The sequence below is a fragment of the Bombyx mori genome, chromosome 26 (assembly GCF_030269925.1).
Source record: "Bombyx mori chromosome 26, ASM3026992v2".
Taxonomy (NCBI): Eukaryota; Metazoa; Arthropoda; class Insecta; order Lepidoptera; family Bombycidae; genus Bombyx; species Bombyx mori.
In genome coordinates, this window is record NC_085132.1 from 5,214,344 (window position 1) to 5,231,524 (window position 17,181).

Genomic DNA, 17,181 nt, shown 5'->3' on the forward strand with positions numbered 1-17,181 from the left:
TTTATTTTAAATGCACACAATCGAAATGCGACTTTTTTTTAAGAACCATAGAGACGGAAATCGAAAGGAGAAAAGAGTTTTTATAAGGCGTATTCCACAGAGACTATTAATTTGAGCGCGACGGACCCCGCCTACCGAATATCGCGTTTACACACATGTCGGATTGTATCGTCGTCTCATTCGCTCCGCGTCGCTTATTAAAATTCCTCGGTGTGTATCTGCGTCTCTGTCGGCCGGTGCGGAGAGGCGGGTCGCGGCCGCGGTTCGCGCCCCAATGCTAGCGCGATTTTCACTGCGCTTCCACGCGAATCGTACGTGGAGATATTGCGCGCTGCCGATACCTATTCGCAAGTTACCGAACGCGCCGCCAACGGACCGCGTTATATTCCAATTTGGAATGAAGCCGTGTTCCAATTTGAAATATTCTAGTGTTGCCAAACTGTGCTAGTTAATTCGGTGACTGAATCAAGTTCAACCGGTGACGTTCGATTGACTGAAACAAACATCTAGTTCTGTGAACAGTGTAATTTGAATAAGACTCAATGTATAAACGATCGATAATGAATTACGCAAATCAACCATAAACATATGTAATAATGCAAATTATAATGAACTTGAACGATGTATTTGACACAATCAGAAAAACGAGTATATAATTAAATTAAAAATTTTAAGCAGCCTATTGAATAATCAGCGCGAACTACGTAAGCATTATGTGATTTACGATAAACAAAGTAGAATTACAACAGGAAACCGATTTATAAAATCGAATACAATTATAATAAGCGTTGTTCAATCTGGCCGTGTAATGTCAGTATGAGTGGCGCCGGAAGAAATAACTGAAGGAGGCCGTGTGTCATGACATCGAGCAGATGAAATGAAGACTTCGCTCGAATGCGAGCGCGCCGACACCGCCGAAAGCGGCGGGAAGGGTCGCATATCCTTCAGCGTAGACTCGCTACTCGGCAGTAAGAACGAAACACCGCCCAAAGACACGAGCCCAAGCCACAGTCCAGCAGACAGCAATGAGGCCGCACCGGAAACCGATGAGAGCGATGTTGACATCGAAGACGTGGAGTACAACGTGGGCGATGACAGAGACGACCGAGAGATCAACAATGATGGAGAGGAGATGGACAATAGAAGCGGCGTCGTGGTCCCTCAGCCACTACTGCCACGCCTGTACCAGGGACCGGCGCCGCCGCCCGCCTGGCCCTTCGGCGCTTTCCCCTGGATGGCCCCTAACCCAATGTTCCGAGCCGGCTCACCGAATAGTAAGTTACAACACTAGTTCAAATATTAAACAAAGTTAAGACCCCTCTACGTCACACTAGGCCGATGACCTCTCTCGTCAGTAATTTGCGCTACATTGCGTGCCTCGCAAAAACGTTAATAAACTTTCTTTTGTTGATAGATTAATTTGCGGGTCTACCTATCGCATCTGACATAGAATTGCTTTATCGTAAATACGCAAAATTACGTAGGCACCTGTAACATCAATTTATTAAGTTAAATTAAAATTCAATCGACATAATTTAATAATACGCTTTGGAAGTAACTCTATCAAAAAGCAAACATTCATCATTAGCTTTACGCAGCTGAGTTTGAAGCAACGTTGAAATTCTCCTAATATTAAATGTAAAAACCCTCCAAATATATCTCCAACTGTATAGCTTTCAATAAAAATATAAGCCTTATAGATGGATTTGCAACAAAATCAAAACCAGGACGGACCAGGAGCAATTTAAAAAATATTTATTTTAATGAATTTTGTCCTCGCTATCTTAAAAGTGTGTTATGGGAAAACCCAAAAATCATAACAAAACCAAATATGTACTTGAGAAATAATCTGAAAAGTGAAAATTTCATGTTTTCTTGACAATATCTTGAATGACTCAAACACCATTAAGTTAACGACATTACATTACTCGACAAAACATATTACGTGCTGAAAAGTCAGAGACATTCTTGAACAACTGGTGATTGGCAAAGTGGAAGGAAATAGATCCCGAGTCCGAGCCTAATGTGTCGGTCTGACCAGACCTGCACTACCCACAGAATGCTCTCCAAGTAGCCGAAGACCGGATGAGGTGACTCAATATCATGAAGACGAAAGTCATGGGGGTCACGACCCTTAGAAACAAGAAACACGACTGAAGGACGATTACGTACAATCTTACATAAACACTTTCACAATGACACGTCATTCCAGTAATCCTGTACTAGTGGTAGCGTGTATTAAGATCCCTCCGAGATCGATACCCTATATTGCCTAATTCTATCGCGAATCAGCCGCACTTTTAAAGATGCGACACATTTTATACCAATTTATCCAATTATAGTGTTTCTCTTTAATGGACTACCTCCGGTCATCGTCCTCGTCGAACCCGTCGCTTGCGATAAAGGGCTTGACGAGTGAATTAACCCATAGACACAGCCCACTGAGTTTCTCGCCGGATCTTTTCAGTGAGTCGCGTTTCCGATCCGCTGGTAGATTCTGCGAAACATTGCTCTTGCTAGGGCCAGTGCTAGCAACACTCCCGGTTTGAGCCCCGTGATCTCACCTACACGTCAAGGAGAAGCTGAAATAGCCTCTGAAGGCTATCAGAAAAAGTAGGAAAAAAAAGACAATGACATGCGTTTATGCTTGTTTGTAGGCTGGTGTATAATGAAGCATCGATTTAATTTGTACTATAAATAAAATGTATTTATTTTAGTATCAAATAATACCTACATATGAGTTTTTCGCTTATATTAAAAAAAACATTGCTAAGTATATACCGATATTTCTGTCTAAGTACCTATCTAATTTTGTAAAACACGCTGCGATCCATAAAAACTCCAATCAAAATGAATTAAAATGTTACAAATTTAATGAAATGTACTAAATTTATCTTGAATAAACATTAACCCGTTATTATTCACTGAACCGTAATTATAATTAGTTCACTTAATTAATGGGGTATGTTCGTTATAAATTATATGAATGTTTGCGTAGATTTCGGTTCAAATGCGTCATCACTTTGCATACAATGAATTTTATTGAATACAATAATATACTACTGCTCATCTACTTAACGTCATAGACCTATTATTTACTAAGTATGCTCTAAGGCTTATTATTAAGGCTGAACTCTATACTGACTTTTGTTTCCCAAGCGTCACAGCATCTCCTTCTTCAAACGAGACTTACGGAGAGTACTGAGCGGTAGGCAGCGGTTTGACTATGGCCTGGCATTGCTGATGTCCAAGAGTGATGGTAACTACTGATCATCAGGTGAGCCGTCGTTTTAGCTCATGGACGTCAGCAATAACAGGGGCTTAGCCGACCGCGACGCGGCAAAGATTAGCTGACGTCACCCGAAACATATCTTGTCGGACCCCCGGATTCACTCTCGGTGCTTTTAGGCCTCTCAAGCACCGGTCACCGTTCTCGCCGAACCCATCGCTTGCGACGAAGGTCTCGCCGAGTAAATTAACCCACAGATACAGCCCACTGAGTTTCTCGTCGGATGTTCTCAGTGGGTCGCGATTCCGATCCAGTGGTAGATTCTGCGAAGCACCGCTCTTGCTAGGGCTAATGTTAGCAAATACTCTCAAGTTGAGCCTGAGAGCTCACCTACCACCCGTCCGGGTGTAACTTTGGGGTAGGGGAAAAAAGACTGGGGCACAGTCAAATCGCTACCTACAAAATACGATACACGTCAAACTAATAAAAGCTCGTTAAAATTACCACATTCACTGGCACTGTCACTAAAAGCATATCAATCGATTGCCGTCTGAATAAAGAACAAACTGGCAAACACTTTTGTATTAATAACATTGTTGAAAGGCAGTGATCTTAATTTTTTTTAACCTCTAGTGGTTATACTAGCTTCACCGGGGCTCAGTTTAGGAGACTTCGCTAACATCTGCCCTAGCGAAAGCAGTGCTTCGCTGAATCTATCATCGGGTCGGTATAGCGATTTACTGAGAAGTTCCGGCGTGAAACTCAATGGGTTAAGTTTGTGGGTTATGTTGCACGTCAAACCCTTCGTCACACACTTTCGACAAAGACGCAGACCGGTGTTTGGAATATCTAAAAACACCGAGAGTGGATAGAGAGGATCCGAAATGACGCGTTTAGGGTGACGGCGACTGCCTTTCAGTCTGCCGGATCAAGTATGCGTAGTGATCATTACATTCATTATAATTTGTGTAATTACTGGTGGTAGGACCTCTTGTGAGTCCGCACCGGTAGGTACCACCACCCCGCCAATTTCTGCCGTGAAGAAGTAATGTGTTTCGGTTTGAAGGGTGGGGCAGACGTTTTAACTATACTGGGACCTGAGAACTCATATCTCAAGGTAGGTGGCGGCATTTACGTTCTAAATGCCTATGGGCTCCAGTAACCACTTAACACCAAGTGGGCTGTGAGCTCGTCCACCCATCTAAGCAATAAAAAAAAAATAAAAAAAAGAGATAGTATCAAGAAAGGAAAATAAATGAAATTTATTATTTATATTCCTTAATCAATCATTTCTAGGCCATTCATTGGTAAATTGGAGAAAAGATTAAGGTCTACTTAAAAATGAACAAGATTATTACATTGAGCGAACTTAACGATATCATCCAGGACGGTCATAGTTGACCTTTAAAACAGTGATGGCAACCTGTAGGATCACATTGTGTCACAAATACAAATAAGAATAACCTGTTTTTAAAGTGCATACTTACAATGTGACATCACCTTTACAAGGTTTTTCTTCATACTTGGAAACGTATGTGGCTTATTACTTACTTAATTTCCCATTTAGAGATTTTTTATATTGAATATGCGTTGCAAATAAGAACAATGACGTCATTGTTCAATACAATGTGCTCTCTTTTTAGAGCCAGTAATTATAACTCTCATAGCTGCCGCATCACTAGAATGATTTAAACTAAGTTTTATATCGTCCATAGTATTAGTGTTGACAGTAGCGGCATGAGATGAATTATAAAAGATTTTTCTTGGGTTTTATAGATACAAAATAAAATAGACAACGAGCCTTTATAGAATCGATTTTTTTTAAAATAAAAACACAAGTTTGAACCGTAAAACTAGTTCAAATTAGTTCTTATCGTTTTATCAGAATCTAAAATATCTGTCAACAAACATACGATTTGACACGATTTTTATACGTTTTTTTTTTCTTATCTATTAATTGGCAGTCTATGAGAATAATCCAGTTCAATATGTGCACCATTAATCGTTCACTATGCGATTTTTTTTGTAACAAATTTCTATTAATGAATGCATCTCCTGTCGCCAGTCAAACATACCGACTGTCGTGCAACATTGTCACCTTACATGAGCAAATGTCATTAATATAAGAAACTTGTTGGCGTTGACAACGCACTATTAATCATTTTATTAATTAACAAATACGAGGATGTGTTACCTTAAGCTATGCTTCGCATCTCGACTTAGAAAACTTAATTCTCCAATATACCCGACTGAGTCAGGGTTTAGGGAGGCCTATGATTTTACTGTTGCTCCGGTACGCTTTCGCGAATCCGAACCAGCATCTACTTAATTCTCTAATCATAGTCATGACGTGACTTTGATCTCGTGATTACGAGGGACAATGGCAGTAGATGCTTTGGAAAAATGCAACCTGTTACCGGATGACCGACACTAATTCTGAACCAGCAGAGTATTATACCAACAGTACGAATTGCCATCCATTCCATGGGGGCAGAGTTGTGAGGAGATGTGGTCTTTGCAGGAATCGCGTTACCTTGCCCCCAGCCTACTATATTGGAAGTTCATATCATTGTTCAGGTTTTTGAGTAATAGACAGCTTAGTCAGTTCAATTTTGACATACCAACCGATCCCAATGCGTAGGTGACACTCCGACTATTACCTCCTGACCCAAAAATAAATGCGCCAGCTAATTTTGTTATGAACGACGTAGGTATATAGCGGCAATACGCTAGAATTGAGCAAACATCTCGGGATCTTTTTCTTTCCATTTTGCCAGCAATTCAGAATTTATCAAAACTTTTCCACCTTTAATACAGTTACTAGGTTTTTTTTATTGCTTAGATGGGTGGACGAGCTCACAGCCCACCTGGTGTTAAAAGTAGTTACTGGAGCACATAGACATCTACAACGTAAATGTGCCACCCAACCTGTATATAAGTTCTAAGGTCTCAAGTACCTTTCTTTTTATTTTTATTGCCTAGATGTGTGGACGAGCTCACAGCCCACCTGGCGTTAAGTGGTTACTGGAACCCATAGACATCTACAACGTAAATGCGCCACACACCTTGAGATATAAGTTCTAAGGTCTCAGTATAGTTACAACGGCTGCCCCGCCCTTCAAACCGAAATGCATTACTGCTTCACGGCAGAAATAGGCAAGGTGGTGGTACCTACCCGCGCGTACTCACAAAAGGTCCTACCACCAGTAAAATTACGTACCTAATTATTCAGAACTCATATACTCACCAATAAAAATCATAGATAATCGATTAACTATTAATCAATCGATAAAACTTACGGTTCCCTATACAAAAGTTGCACATTGTATAATAAAATACAATTCAATACAATAATATAAGGGTACACGCATCGATTACGAATACGAATAATAATACGATAAGAGAAATCGATCCGTGGCCGGAACGAAGGCGTACGCAATAGGAAATCGGACACCAATAACAAAACACTCTTAAAAAATGTTAAAAGGACTCTTAATACAACATATTAAAACGATCAATGAAAAACAATTGTCATGAACTATTTATTTTATTATAAAATTGTATAAATCAAAACGACTTTCTTTTATCTATATATGTACTTAGTCTGGCCATAAATACTGTTACAATTTTTTTTTTTTTATTGCAAATAACATTTATTACTTTTACAGTGTGTTAGTTTAATACATAAATATAAAACAATTTAAAGTATAAAAAAGCTTATTCGAAGTGGTCTCTATTGGCTGCAATACAGTCCTTTAAACGTTGAGGCCAGTTATCAATAGAAGCACGCACTCTTTCCATGGGAAAAATTTTCACTGCCAATCGTACGGATTGTTTTAGGGACTCCAAATTATCATGGCGTTTAGAGCAAGCCGTACTCTCTAAAACTGACCATAAATCATAATCCAGCGGATTACGATCGGGACTAGACGACGGCCAGTCTTCAGCTCTGATGAAGTCCGAAACGTTCGTTTCCAACCAAGACTGCGTAGACCGAGTTTTATGACCTGGCGCCGAGTCTTGCTGGAAGGACCGTTCTTGATTATTGAACATGGTGTTGTTAAGGGGCTTCACTACCTTCTCAAGAATGGTCTCTTGATAAACTTGTGCCGATGTTTTGATACCTTTTTCACAAAAGTATGGCTCAGTCACTCCTTCATAGCTAATACCCCACCAAACCATCACTGAAGTCGGATAGTGCCCACGTTGCACTCTGTCGACTAATTGGGAAGCTTCCTTAGAGCTTTGAGCATAAATACGGTCATTTTGTTTGTTAAAATGTTGCTCAATTATAAAAAAATCTCATCAGTAAGCAAAAGTTTTCTATGACCTCCCTTTGTCTACCGCTTCAGTAGTAGTTTCGATTTTACCACCCTATTCTCTTTTAAAATATCAGTTAAGAAATGACCAGTACGTCTCTTATAGGCTGTAAGTCCTAAGTCATCTTTTAAAATACGCGACATGGTTCTAGGTGCTATCTTCATCTCCCGAGATAATTTTTGTTGGTTTCGGACAGGATTTCTTCGAATTCTTTCCCTTACTGCTTTGACCACCTTTTTCGTACAAACACTGCGTGGACGGCCAGATCTTTTTCTGTCACAAACAGAGGAGGTCTCATTGCACCTATTAATAGCCCGGTATACAAACTTTTTACTAATACCAAGCGTATGAAGAGTTTTAAAAATTGCATTTGGCTCCATACCTACTTTGTGTAATGCAATCACAGCGATTCGGTTCTCTTTATCACCCCACTCCATTTTAATATCGCAAAATATTGTACAATGTATTGGCGCCAAAATGAGAAAACTCATTGAGCAATCATATAAAAATGACAGATTCCAAATTCAAATGTAATCTTTTGTTTATTTTTAATTGTAACAGTATTTATGGCCAGACTAAGTATATAAATACTTTACCTATTCCTAAGAATAAAGATTCAATTGTGATGAAATATGCTACTGTTATTGCTGGAACTTCAAATAATTATATTTTATTAATGAATCAACAATCGTAACCGAGCGTGATCAGAGTACACTAATCACAAAGTAAAACAAAAAAATAGCATTTTCTTGCTAAAAGCTAATAAACACTGACCATAGTACATGATGTCATTAGTGGCTAGTTGCTTTGTATGATTAGTTTAGCTTTAATTTTGGTTCCAAATGACGTCACACTCTTTTTTTTTAAATTGTGCAATATACTAAATATGACAAGCTATTTTCAGAACAGAATGTCCTGCAGAAATAAGCTGTCCAGTGAGATGCAGAATTCATTTTGGGTTGTCTCTACTTGACATGCGTTTATGCAAGTTAATTGACCACAGATCACCATTTAAACAGGATAATTCTTTCGATTTTATACAAATTTTAATTGGACATGCTTAGAAAGTATACTTGTTGAGTAAAATTTGCATTAAAGCGTTTTCACCAGTGTTTATTTATTTATTTATTTATACTTTATGCACAACACAAAACTTGTACACAGGCGGACTTAATGCCATGGGCATTCTCTTCCAGTCGACCATAGGGTGGTGCAGAGATAATGCATGATAGGTGCATTAACAAAGAATAACAAACAACAACAACAAAACAAAAAAAGAACAAAATCAAAACAAAAATCTTCCTTAAAATAACATCTCAATAATATAGAATAAACATAATGTTAAATATAGGTACTTATATAGATTACATATGACTTTGTATGCATAAATAAACATACTACAATTTAATATACCTATGTATAAAATAGTAAAATACATACATACATACACATAATTACACACAATATAATATACATGTAAAGTAATAATATATAAAAACACATGAAAATACACAATTTAGTATTATAGTTAAGAATGGCTAAAAGTAAAAATAATAATAATAAGAATAATAATCATTGAAAAATAAAATAAATTAGTTTGGATGATAAAAAATGCTATGCAATAACTTTACCGCGGCAGCTCCCGAGTTCCACACGTTTTTTTTTTAAACAAATTTCTATTAATGAACGCATCTCTTGTTGTCCATCAAACATACCTAATCTATAAAATAAAATAAAAAAGATGCGTGGTGTCGTGGGACACCGGATAGGAACGAAGCTCCTTATTATAAAAATATTAATTTTTAGTTCCATTCGAGGTATAAAGAAAATAATTATTCGGGTATACATTTTTTATTATGATTTTTTATTGATAAAAAAAACTACTTTACAAAGTTATCAACTTTATTTTATTCGCAATAATTTATAAAAAATATACAATAATAATATACAAAGAAACAGCTATTTATATGAATAATAATAATAACCGTCATCATGTAGACTATACATTAGACACTGTATAGCCATCATACTAAGACTATACATAAATAATAAAAAATTTACGTTACGGACGTTTTTTCCCGGTTAGGGTACTCCTCCGCATCGTCCCATAAGGAACTTTGTTCCACAAAGAATTAAAAAATACCCCAGCCCGCCAATAAATGCCGTTGGGAGATCCTATTACTCTGGTATACCTAATACTCGCTGCCCATTCTGCAATGAAGTCGCCTTTTCGCCTTAGTCACCTTTTAGAACACCACAGAAAGACAGGGATACACCGAGTCTCATTTGAAGGTTACATTGATAATGTTAAATTTGTGCTCTATAACAAAGACATACATTACAAAACGCAAAAAAGCACCAAAGTTAGCTGAAAATTTTCAAGCCATCTATAAAACAGAACTTTTAAAATCAATCGTTCTATTCAGCTAGGCAATTACCTTAGATCACATTTATTATATAACAGATACATTGTTGGAAATCTCTGTGCACACCACTTGCCTCATGACTATACGATACAAGAAGCACTAATTGCCGACGCATAGTTCAACGGGGCGCCATCTGTCAATTTAGTTTGCAGCTTTTTCAACGGCTAAACAGCGGTAAATCATCGCAGACCGAACTAACGAGTGCACGGCTATTTATTGGGAATTTTATGATGAAGGATACGGAATCGATGGAGAAATGAAAGGAAAAGAATTTTTGTTTAAGGCCAAGAATATGCTACGTTGGCAACAATGTAGATCTTTAGTGCAATTAAGTTGTGTATTGACAAGAGAGAGATCGACAAGTATGCACCTGTTTTGAATTACAATCCAGATTGCTATATTAAATATTTGAACTTATAATTTCAATGGTTGTAAATTTTTTTTATTGCTTATATGGGTGGACGAGCTCACAGCCCACCTGGTGTTAAGTGGTTACTGGAGCCCATAGACATCCACAACGTAAATGCGCCACCCACCTTGAGATATAAGTTCTAAGGTCTCAAGTATAGTTACAACGGCTACCCCACCCTTCGAACCGAAACGCATTACTGCTTCACGGCCGAAATAGGCAGGGTGGTGGTACCCACCCGCGCGGACTCACAAGAGGTCCTACCACCAGTAAAAATTTGTTTTATGTATCAATAAAGGACAAAAAAAAATAGACTTGTTGTGTGTGAAGAGATTTGGCCATATTCTAAGCTTAACTAGCCACCAGGCCCTGCAGATATTATAATATAGATGCTGTCGCTTCTGGAATTATCCATTAAATATTTAAAAACGTAACAAAAATCATTTAAGCCGCATGAACATAATTAAAATCCTATATGTACCTATTAGGTACTTAAATTCACTTATCTAAATTAATTTGGCAAAACCCAATATCGTTTTGCGCTTATTACTAATAGAACGAATGTTATTTTTCTCATTATTTATTATAGTGGCCCGCTCCGGATCCGCTCGGTCATTTAACAAAAATTTCAAGGATATTTGACGTTGTTTTATTTTTTTTAAATAAAAGAACACTTATTGCGGCATAACTAGAATAATTAGACATATGCTGTCGCGATACTTCTTATAAATAATAATGTGTTCTACAAAGTCGTAGTACATTATTTAATTCTATCATCAATAGTTTTCGCAGGGCACGCGATGTAAAGAATATGTTAGGTAATTTTTTTACACCTTCGGTTACATTATTGGAATTTGGAATAGACTAGCTACCAAACAGTGAAAGAATTTTTCAAATCGATTCAGTAGTTTCGGAGCCTATTCAATACAAAAAAACAAACAAATCTTTCCTCTTTATAATATGTATTAGTATAGATTCCGGATAATTTTAGCTATTAATTACTAAATTTACCTACCAGATGCTTGAACAGGAAGTTTGGGACTAAAAACTTTTTGCTAATAAATTTTTCAATTTAAAATTTTAATTTTAAAATGTTAAAATTATTTTCCAAGCCGGAAAACTTGATTACGTTGCGGCTAATAGCAATTTACCCAACAAGAAAAACTTCGCTTTAACACGACTTATCTACAGTGAACTTGTCTAGAATATGATCTCTCGTGGCGCCGTCTGAAATAAAAACCCTTATTTGTGTTCGATCGTATATTTCAATTTTTTCCTTCGCATCATAACTGATACACTAGTTAATAAACGTGCCTTGCTCCTTCTTATAGACAAACGTGTTGTTCATTCAGTTCCTTCAGCTATTGGGCAAATCAACTACATAGTTCCTAAGTTAAAAAAGTTAATATAGTTCCTAAGTTTTACTGGTGGTAGGACCTCTTGTGAATCCGCGCGGGTGGGTACCACCACCCTGCCTATTTCTGCCGTGAAGCAGTATTGCGTTTCGGTTTGAAGGATGGCGCAGCCGTTGTAACTGTACTTGAGACCTTAGAACTTATATCTCAAGGTGGGTGGCGCATTTACGTTTTGGATGTCTATGGGCTCCAGTAACCACTTAACACCAGGTGGGCTGTGAGCTCGTCCACACATCTAAGCAATAAAAATATATATATATATATAAATAATAAAAGTAAATTTGGTCATAAGTTTCCAAATAGTGTTATTGATGTTAATTACAGGGAATGTATTGTAAAACCCCGCGATCGAATTGTAGCTACTTGTGTCCTATTTCTGTCGCGAAGTTTAAGTGAGTTAGTGACCCTTTTATCGTTAGCACTACCGTACTAATCAATTACGGTCTCATAACGCAATGCCAGTTGCAGAATTTACGCTCTGCCATCTATGAGCTCTATATGACTTAACATCAGCTGGGCAGTAAGCTCGCCAGACCAGCTCCTACTATTCATGAAATAGATAACACATTTCTGTGATTTATTCGAAACTACGACAACTTAACCGGTATTGATTCAAATTGATTCAAGACCCTCCTGAAACATCTCGGGGAATACTTTTTTATTTTATTTTATTTTTTATTGCCCTTGTAGGCAGACGAGCATACGGCCCACCTGATGGTGAGTGGTTACCGTCGCCCATGGACTTCAGCAATGCCAGGGGCAGAGCCAAGCCGCTGCCTACCGCTTAATACTCTCCACAAGCCTCGTTTGAAGAAGGACATGTCATAGCGCTCGGGAAACACCGTGGAGGGGAGCTCATTCCATAGCCGGATGGTACGTGGCAAAAAAGACCTCTGGAAACGCACTGTGGATGACCGCAGTGGCTCCAGGTAGTATGGATGAACTCTACTCCGGTGGCGGGCGGTGCGATGGTAAAAACGAGATGCCGGTATCATCTCGAACAATTCCTCAGAGCTCCCCATGGAACATACGATACAAAATACAGAGGGAACCGAAGTCCCTCCGCAGACCCAGAGGTTCCAAACGAACCGTGAGAATGGGATTATCGACAATCCGAATTTCGTAAAGACCTCATTAACACTGTTGCGATGAAAACGATAACGATTGCAAAATCGTTTAGTAATTACTCCACAAATACTTATATCGTATCGAGCTACGGCGGTATCGGTAATTGCACCGCGCTTATGGAAAACCGAGCAATTTCTATTAGACCGGAATGGCTATGTGAAACCTTGCTGCTAATTTCGGGTACCACGGCCTGTTTTATTGGTTCTTAGTAGTCCGAGAGATCGGAAATAAAGTTTAAATGGTATTAACGTTTAAGATTAAATTAAAAGCGACAGTATCATTTTTGCGTAACTAAAAAACTACTACTACTATTACTACTACTAAAAGTAGTAGGCCTACTGGAAGAGATTTCAGCATGAAATAAGTAGTGCCCTTGTACTCTGTATCCTTATTGACGTGTCTTTTCTAACAGCTGTGTGTACAAAATATATTAAATAAATAAATAAATAAACTCGTAAACACTTGGTGAGATTTTTTTTTATTTCTCGAGCATTCAGGCTTGTAGTTCATCTTGTGAGATCCGTCATCTGTCAGAAGTAAAGTTGCTGGTTTGTATCGATGAAGATGAAGAGAGAGGCAAACTCACAGGCTTCGTTGTACTAAGTAGACACCGGCGGTGGAGCCCGTAGACGCAACGTGATATTCTCGCCACAAATCATTAGAGACTCATTTGAGACTCACCCGTTTTGGAAGCCGGAACACTTCGTTGCATCACAGCGAAAATAGGCAGACGTCAGTCTTCTACTTGGATTCACATCACAACTTAAAAAAAATTGTCGAATCAATTGTTATTAGGCGATCTTTTTAATTTGCTTTGGAAGCTATCAACAAACGCGTATTAGGCACATATGTTTTTAAGAATATGGTTACCATATTGTATTCGGGATTTGAATGCCGTATCATCACATCACTATACATAGGCGGCACTGAAAATTTCGGGAATTAACGAAGTGACACAACATTACTATTTAAAAATGTAATTATTGCTTTTCGAAGTATTCTCCGCGAAATTTGACACATTTTTCCATACGATGGAACCAATCATTGAAGCAACAATTCCATTCGGAAGTTGGGGTCTCCAAAATAGCCGTTTTGTAGACGTCCACAGCTTCTTCAGGTGATGAAAATCTCTGTCCACGCAATTTATTCTTTATTTTAGGGAAAGTACAGAAATCATTAGGGCTTAGGTCGGGGCTGTACGGCGGATGGTCTAATAATTCTATGTTTTCTTGCTCTAAAAACTCTTTTGTTCTGTGCGCGGTGTGAGACCTCGCATTGTCGTGATGGAGGATGATGCGGCGGTTGCAGTTCTCTTTACGGAGTTCAGAAACGACCTGTGGCAAACAAATGCTAGCATACCATTCTGCATTAACCGTTCTTTGTCCCTCAAGAGGAATAGTCGTAATATGGCCGGTTTTGGAGACAAACGTGTCCACCATTTTTTTTGCAACACTCCGTGAACGAACAATTTTTGTTGGCTTTAACTCATTTTCGAACACCGAAACTCGTGACTGGTTTTTTGTTTTGGGTTCGTACGTGTATATCCAGGATTCGTCACCTGATACAATGTTGTATACAGCATTTGAGGATCCTGCGTGGAATCTTTCGAGAGTTCTGACGCACCAAGTAACGCGAGCCGCTTTTTGCTCTTCACAGAGCGAATGCGGTATCCATCGGGAAAACAACTTTTTTACACCTAATTGTTCATGCAAGATTATTTGTATTTGACTCATGCCAATGTCTAAAGTTGCCTGAATTTCGCGGTATGTCACATGTCGATCTTCCTCAATCAGCTTACGCACAGCATCAACGTTTTCTTGGGTGACTGCAGTTTTTGGACGACCTTGACGGGGATCATCACTGAGCTTGACACGTCCACGTTGAAACTCAGCAAACCAGCGATAAATTGTGGTTTTGGATGGGGCTTCATCACCAAATGCAGAAATCATCCGGTCAACACACTGTTTTTGTGTTAAACCACTTCGAAAGTCATAATAAATCATCGCTCTTGAATTTTCTCGAGTCAATTCCATTTTCTCAACGACTAAACAAGTTTGACAAAACCTCGTGACAAGACCGAGAGTCTTTTTTTAAATAAATAAATGGTATTTGATTTTTAAAACCAAGGAGTTTTCAATTAAATAGATTTTAATATGACAGGAACAGTGGAAATATTCCATTCCCGATACTTTTAGTGCAGCCCTCGTATTACTTATTTCATTCCAATTGCATATCAAGCACTACTAGGGCCTCACTTCGTGGTTCAAAAGGAGTTGCATGGTTCATGATGTGGTATTTATGCACTACGGTTACCACCTAACGCCAAGTTTCCCATGAACTAATTATCATCTCCCGTTTTTACCATCGCACCACCCGCCACCGGAGTAGAGTTCATCCATACTACCTGGAGCCACTGTGGTCATCCACAGTGCGTTTCCAGAAGTCTTTTTTGCCACGTACCATCCGGCTATGGAATGAGGTCCCCTCCACGGTGTTTCCTGAGCGCTATGACATGTCCTTCTTCAAACGAGGCTTGTGGAGAATATTAAGCGGTAGGCAGCGGCTTGGCTCTGCCCCTAGCATTGCTGAAGTCCGTGGGCGACGGTAACCACTCACCATCAGGTGGGCCGTACGCTCTTCTGCCTACTCGGGCAATAAAAATAAAAATAAAAACTCTGAAAAAAAATCGACCACAATCCAACAATGTGAGGACAAATGAACTTCAAAAACTTGTTTTCCTTGAAACATCAAAGATATTTTTAGTTCCCCGCCAAAAAAAACTTTTTGGTTCTGTGGACTACGGATGGACGAGCTTACGGCCTCCTTGGTGTTAGATGGTTACCGGAGCCCACATACATGAATAACGCAAATAGTGCCACCCAGCTCGAGACATGAGTTCTGATTCTCAATTTCTACAAAGGTTTCCAGCCTTCGAACCGGAACGCATTACTGCTTAATGGCAGGAAGTAGGCTGGACATTAGTCTCCAACACGACGGACCGACCTCATAAAATCAGTGACTCATTCCAACATTTATAAACGACTGCTCTCACTCTGCGGAACACCGTGCCACATGGCGTCGCATCGCGAGAGCATCGGTATCGATCCGACTGGTGCATGACCACGACCACTCTGTCAAGAGTGTACAAATAGGAAGAAGAAGGCCGGGTGGGTACATCTACCTTTCGGGCCTTCCAGTAATAAAATTTAAGGAATTGAATTGTATACGGTATTAATACGAAACATGGCTAGCAATATTCTTAATACAAAAATAGCTTTTTTTTTTTTTTTTTTTTTTATGATTGAAAGATTACTGGTGGCCCGGAGGCCTTTCCAGCTTCACCAGGACAGGTGGGCGAGCAAAGGCTCAGCCTGGAGGGGTGGGATTTGCTAACAGCTACCCGAGCGCCTCCGAAGGAGACCTAACAGCTCAAGAGTAGCTGCTTCGCGAATGAATCTACTACCGGATCGGAATCGCGACCCGCTGAGAAGATCCGGCGAGAAACTCAGCGGGCTGATGCATGGGTTAGGTTGCACGTCGACCTCTTTGTCGAGTTCGACGAGTACGGTTACCGGGGTTCCTCAGCCTGCTCCTAGTGTTAGAGCTGAAGGTATCTAATGCAAGAGTTATTGGATCTGATGGATCCGTAAGGACGTGTCTAGGGCGACGACGGTGACTTGCTCCGGCGTGATCAGGATTCGGGGAGTAATCAGCGGTGGCAACGATAAGGCGATTATCATGACGCATAGACTTATCGAAGTAACGTTCCGACATTGACTTCATGTGTTTGCGGATCGATTCGAGGCCCAGGTCATCGTGTAAGTCGATGTTCCTCACGAACCACGGAGCCCCGACGGCTAACCTACAAAAGCGGGATTGTAGGGATTGGAGGGTGTCTATGTGTGTGCGGGCCGCGTGAGCGAACACCACACTCGCGTAAGTCATGATGGGCCTTATGCAAGTTTTGTAAAGTGTCACCTTGTTCCGAAGGGACATTTTACTCCGCTTACAGATCATGGGATAGAGTCTGCCGAGAATAAATGCGGCACGGTCGCGGACTGTTTTTATATGCGGGCGGAATGTCATGGATGCATCCAGGGTGACTCCCAGGTACTTGACCTTCCTGGCCCAGGGTATAGGTTGGCCGAAGAGGGTGATCGGGGGTGTGATATTTCTCCTCCTAATGCGGGAGGAAATAAGCGGTGAGTTTCCCCTTTGAAATAACACTGCTGTGCTTTTCGCTGGGTTGATGTC

General features: G+C 39.6%; 1 protein-coding gene across 1 annotated transcript in view; it reads left to right on the forward strand.

Annotated features, from left to right (window-relative positions):
• Positions 1-245: 245 nt before the first annotated feature.
• LOC101736529 (homeobox protein MSX-2) overlaps positions 246-17,181 on the forward strand; it is a 36,000-nt gene continuing 19,064 nt past the window's right edge. Inside the window, exon 1 of the mRNA XM_004927198.5 lies at positions 246-1,274. Coding sequence (XP_004927255.1) covers positions 878-1,274 — 397 coding nt within the window. The 5' untranslated portion in view covers positions 246-877. The remainder of the gene's footprint in view (positions 1,275-17,181) is intronic.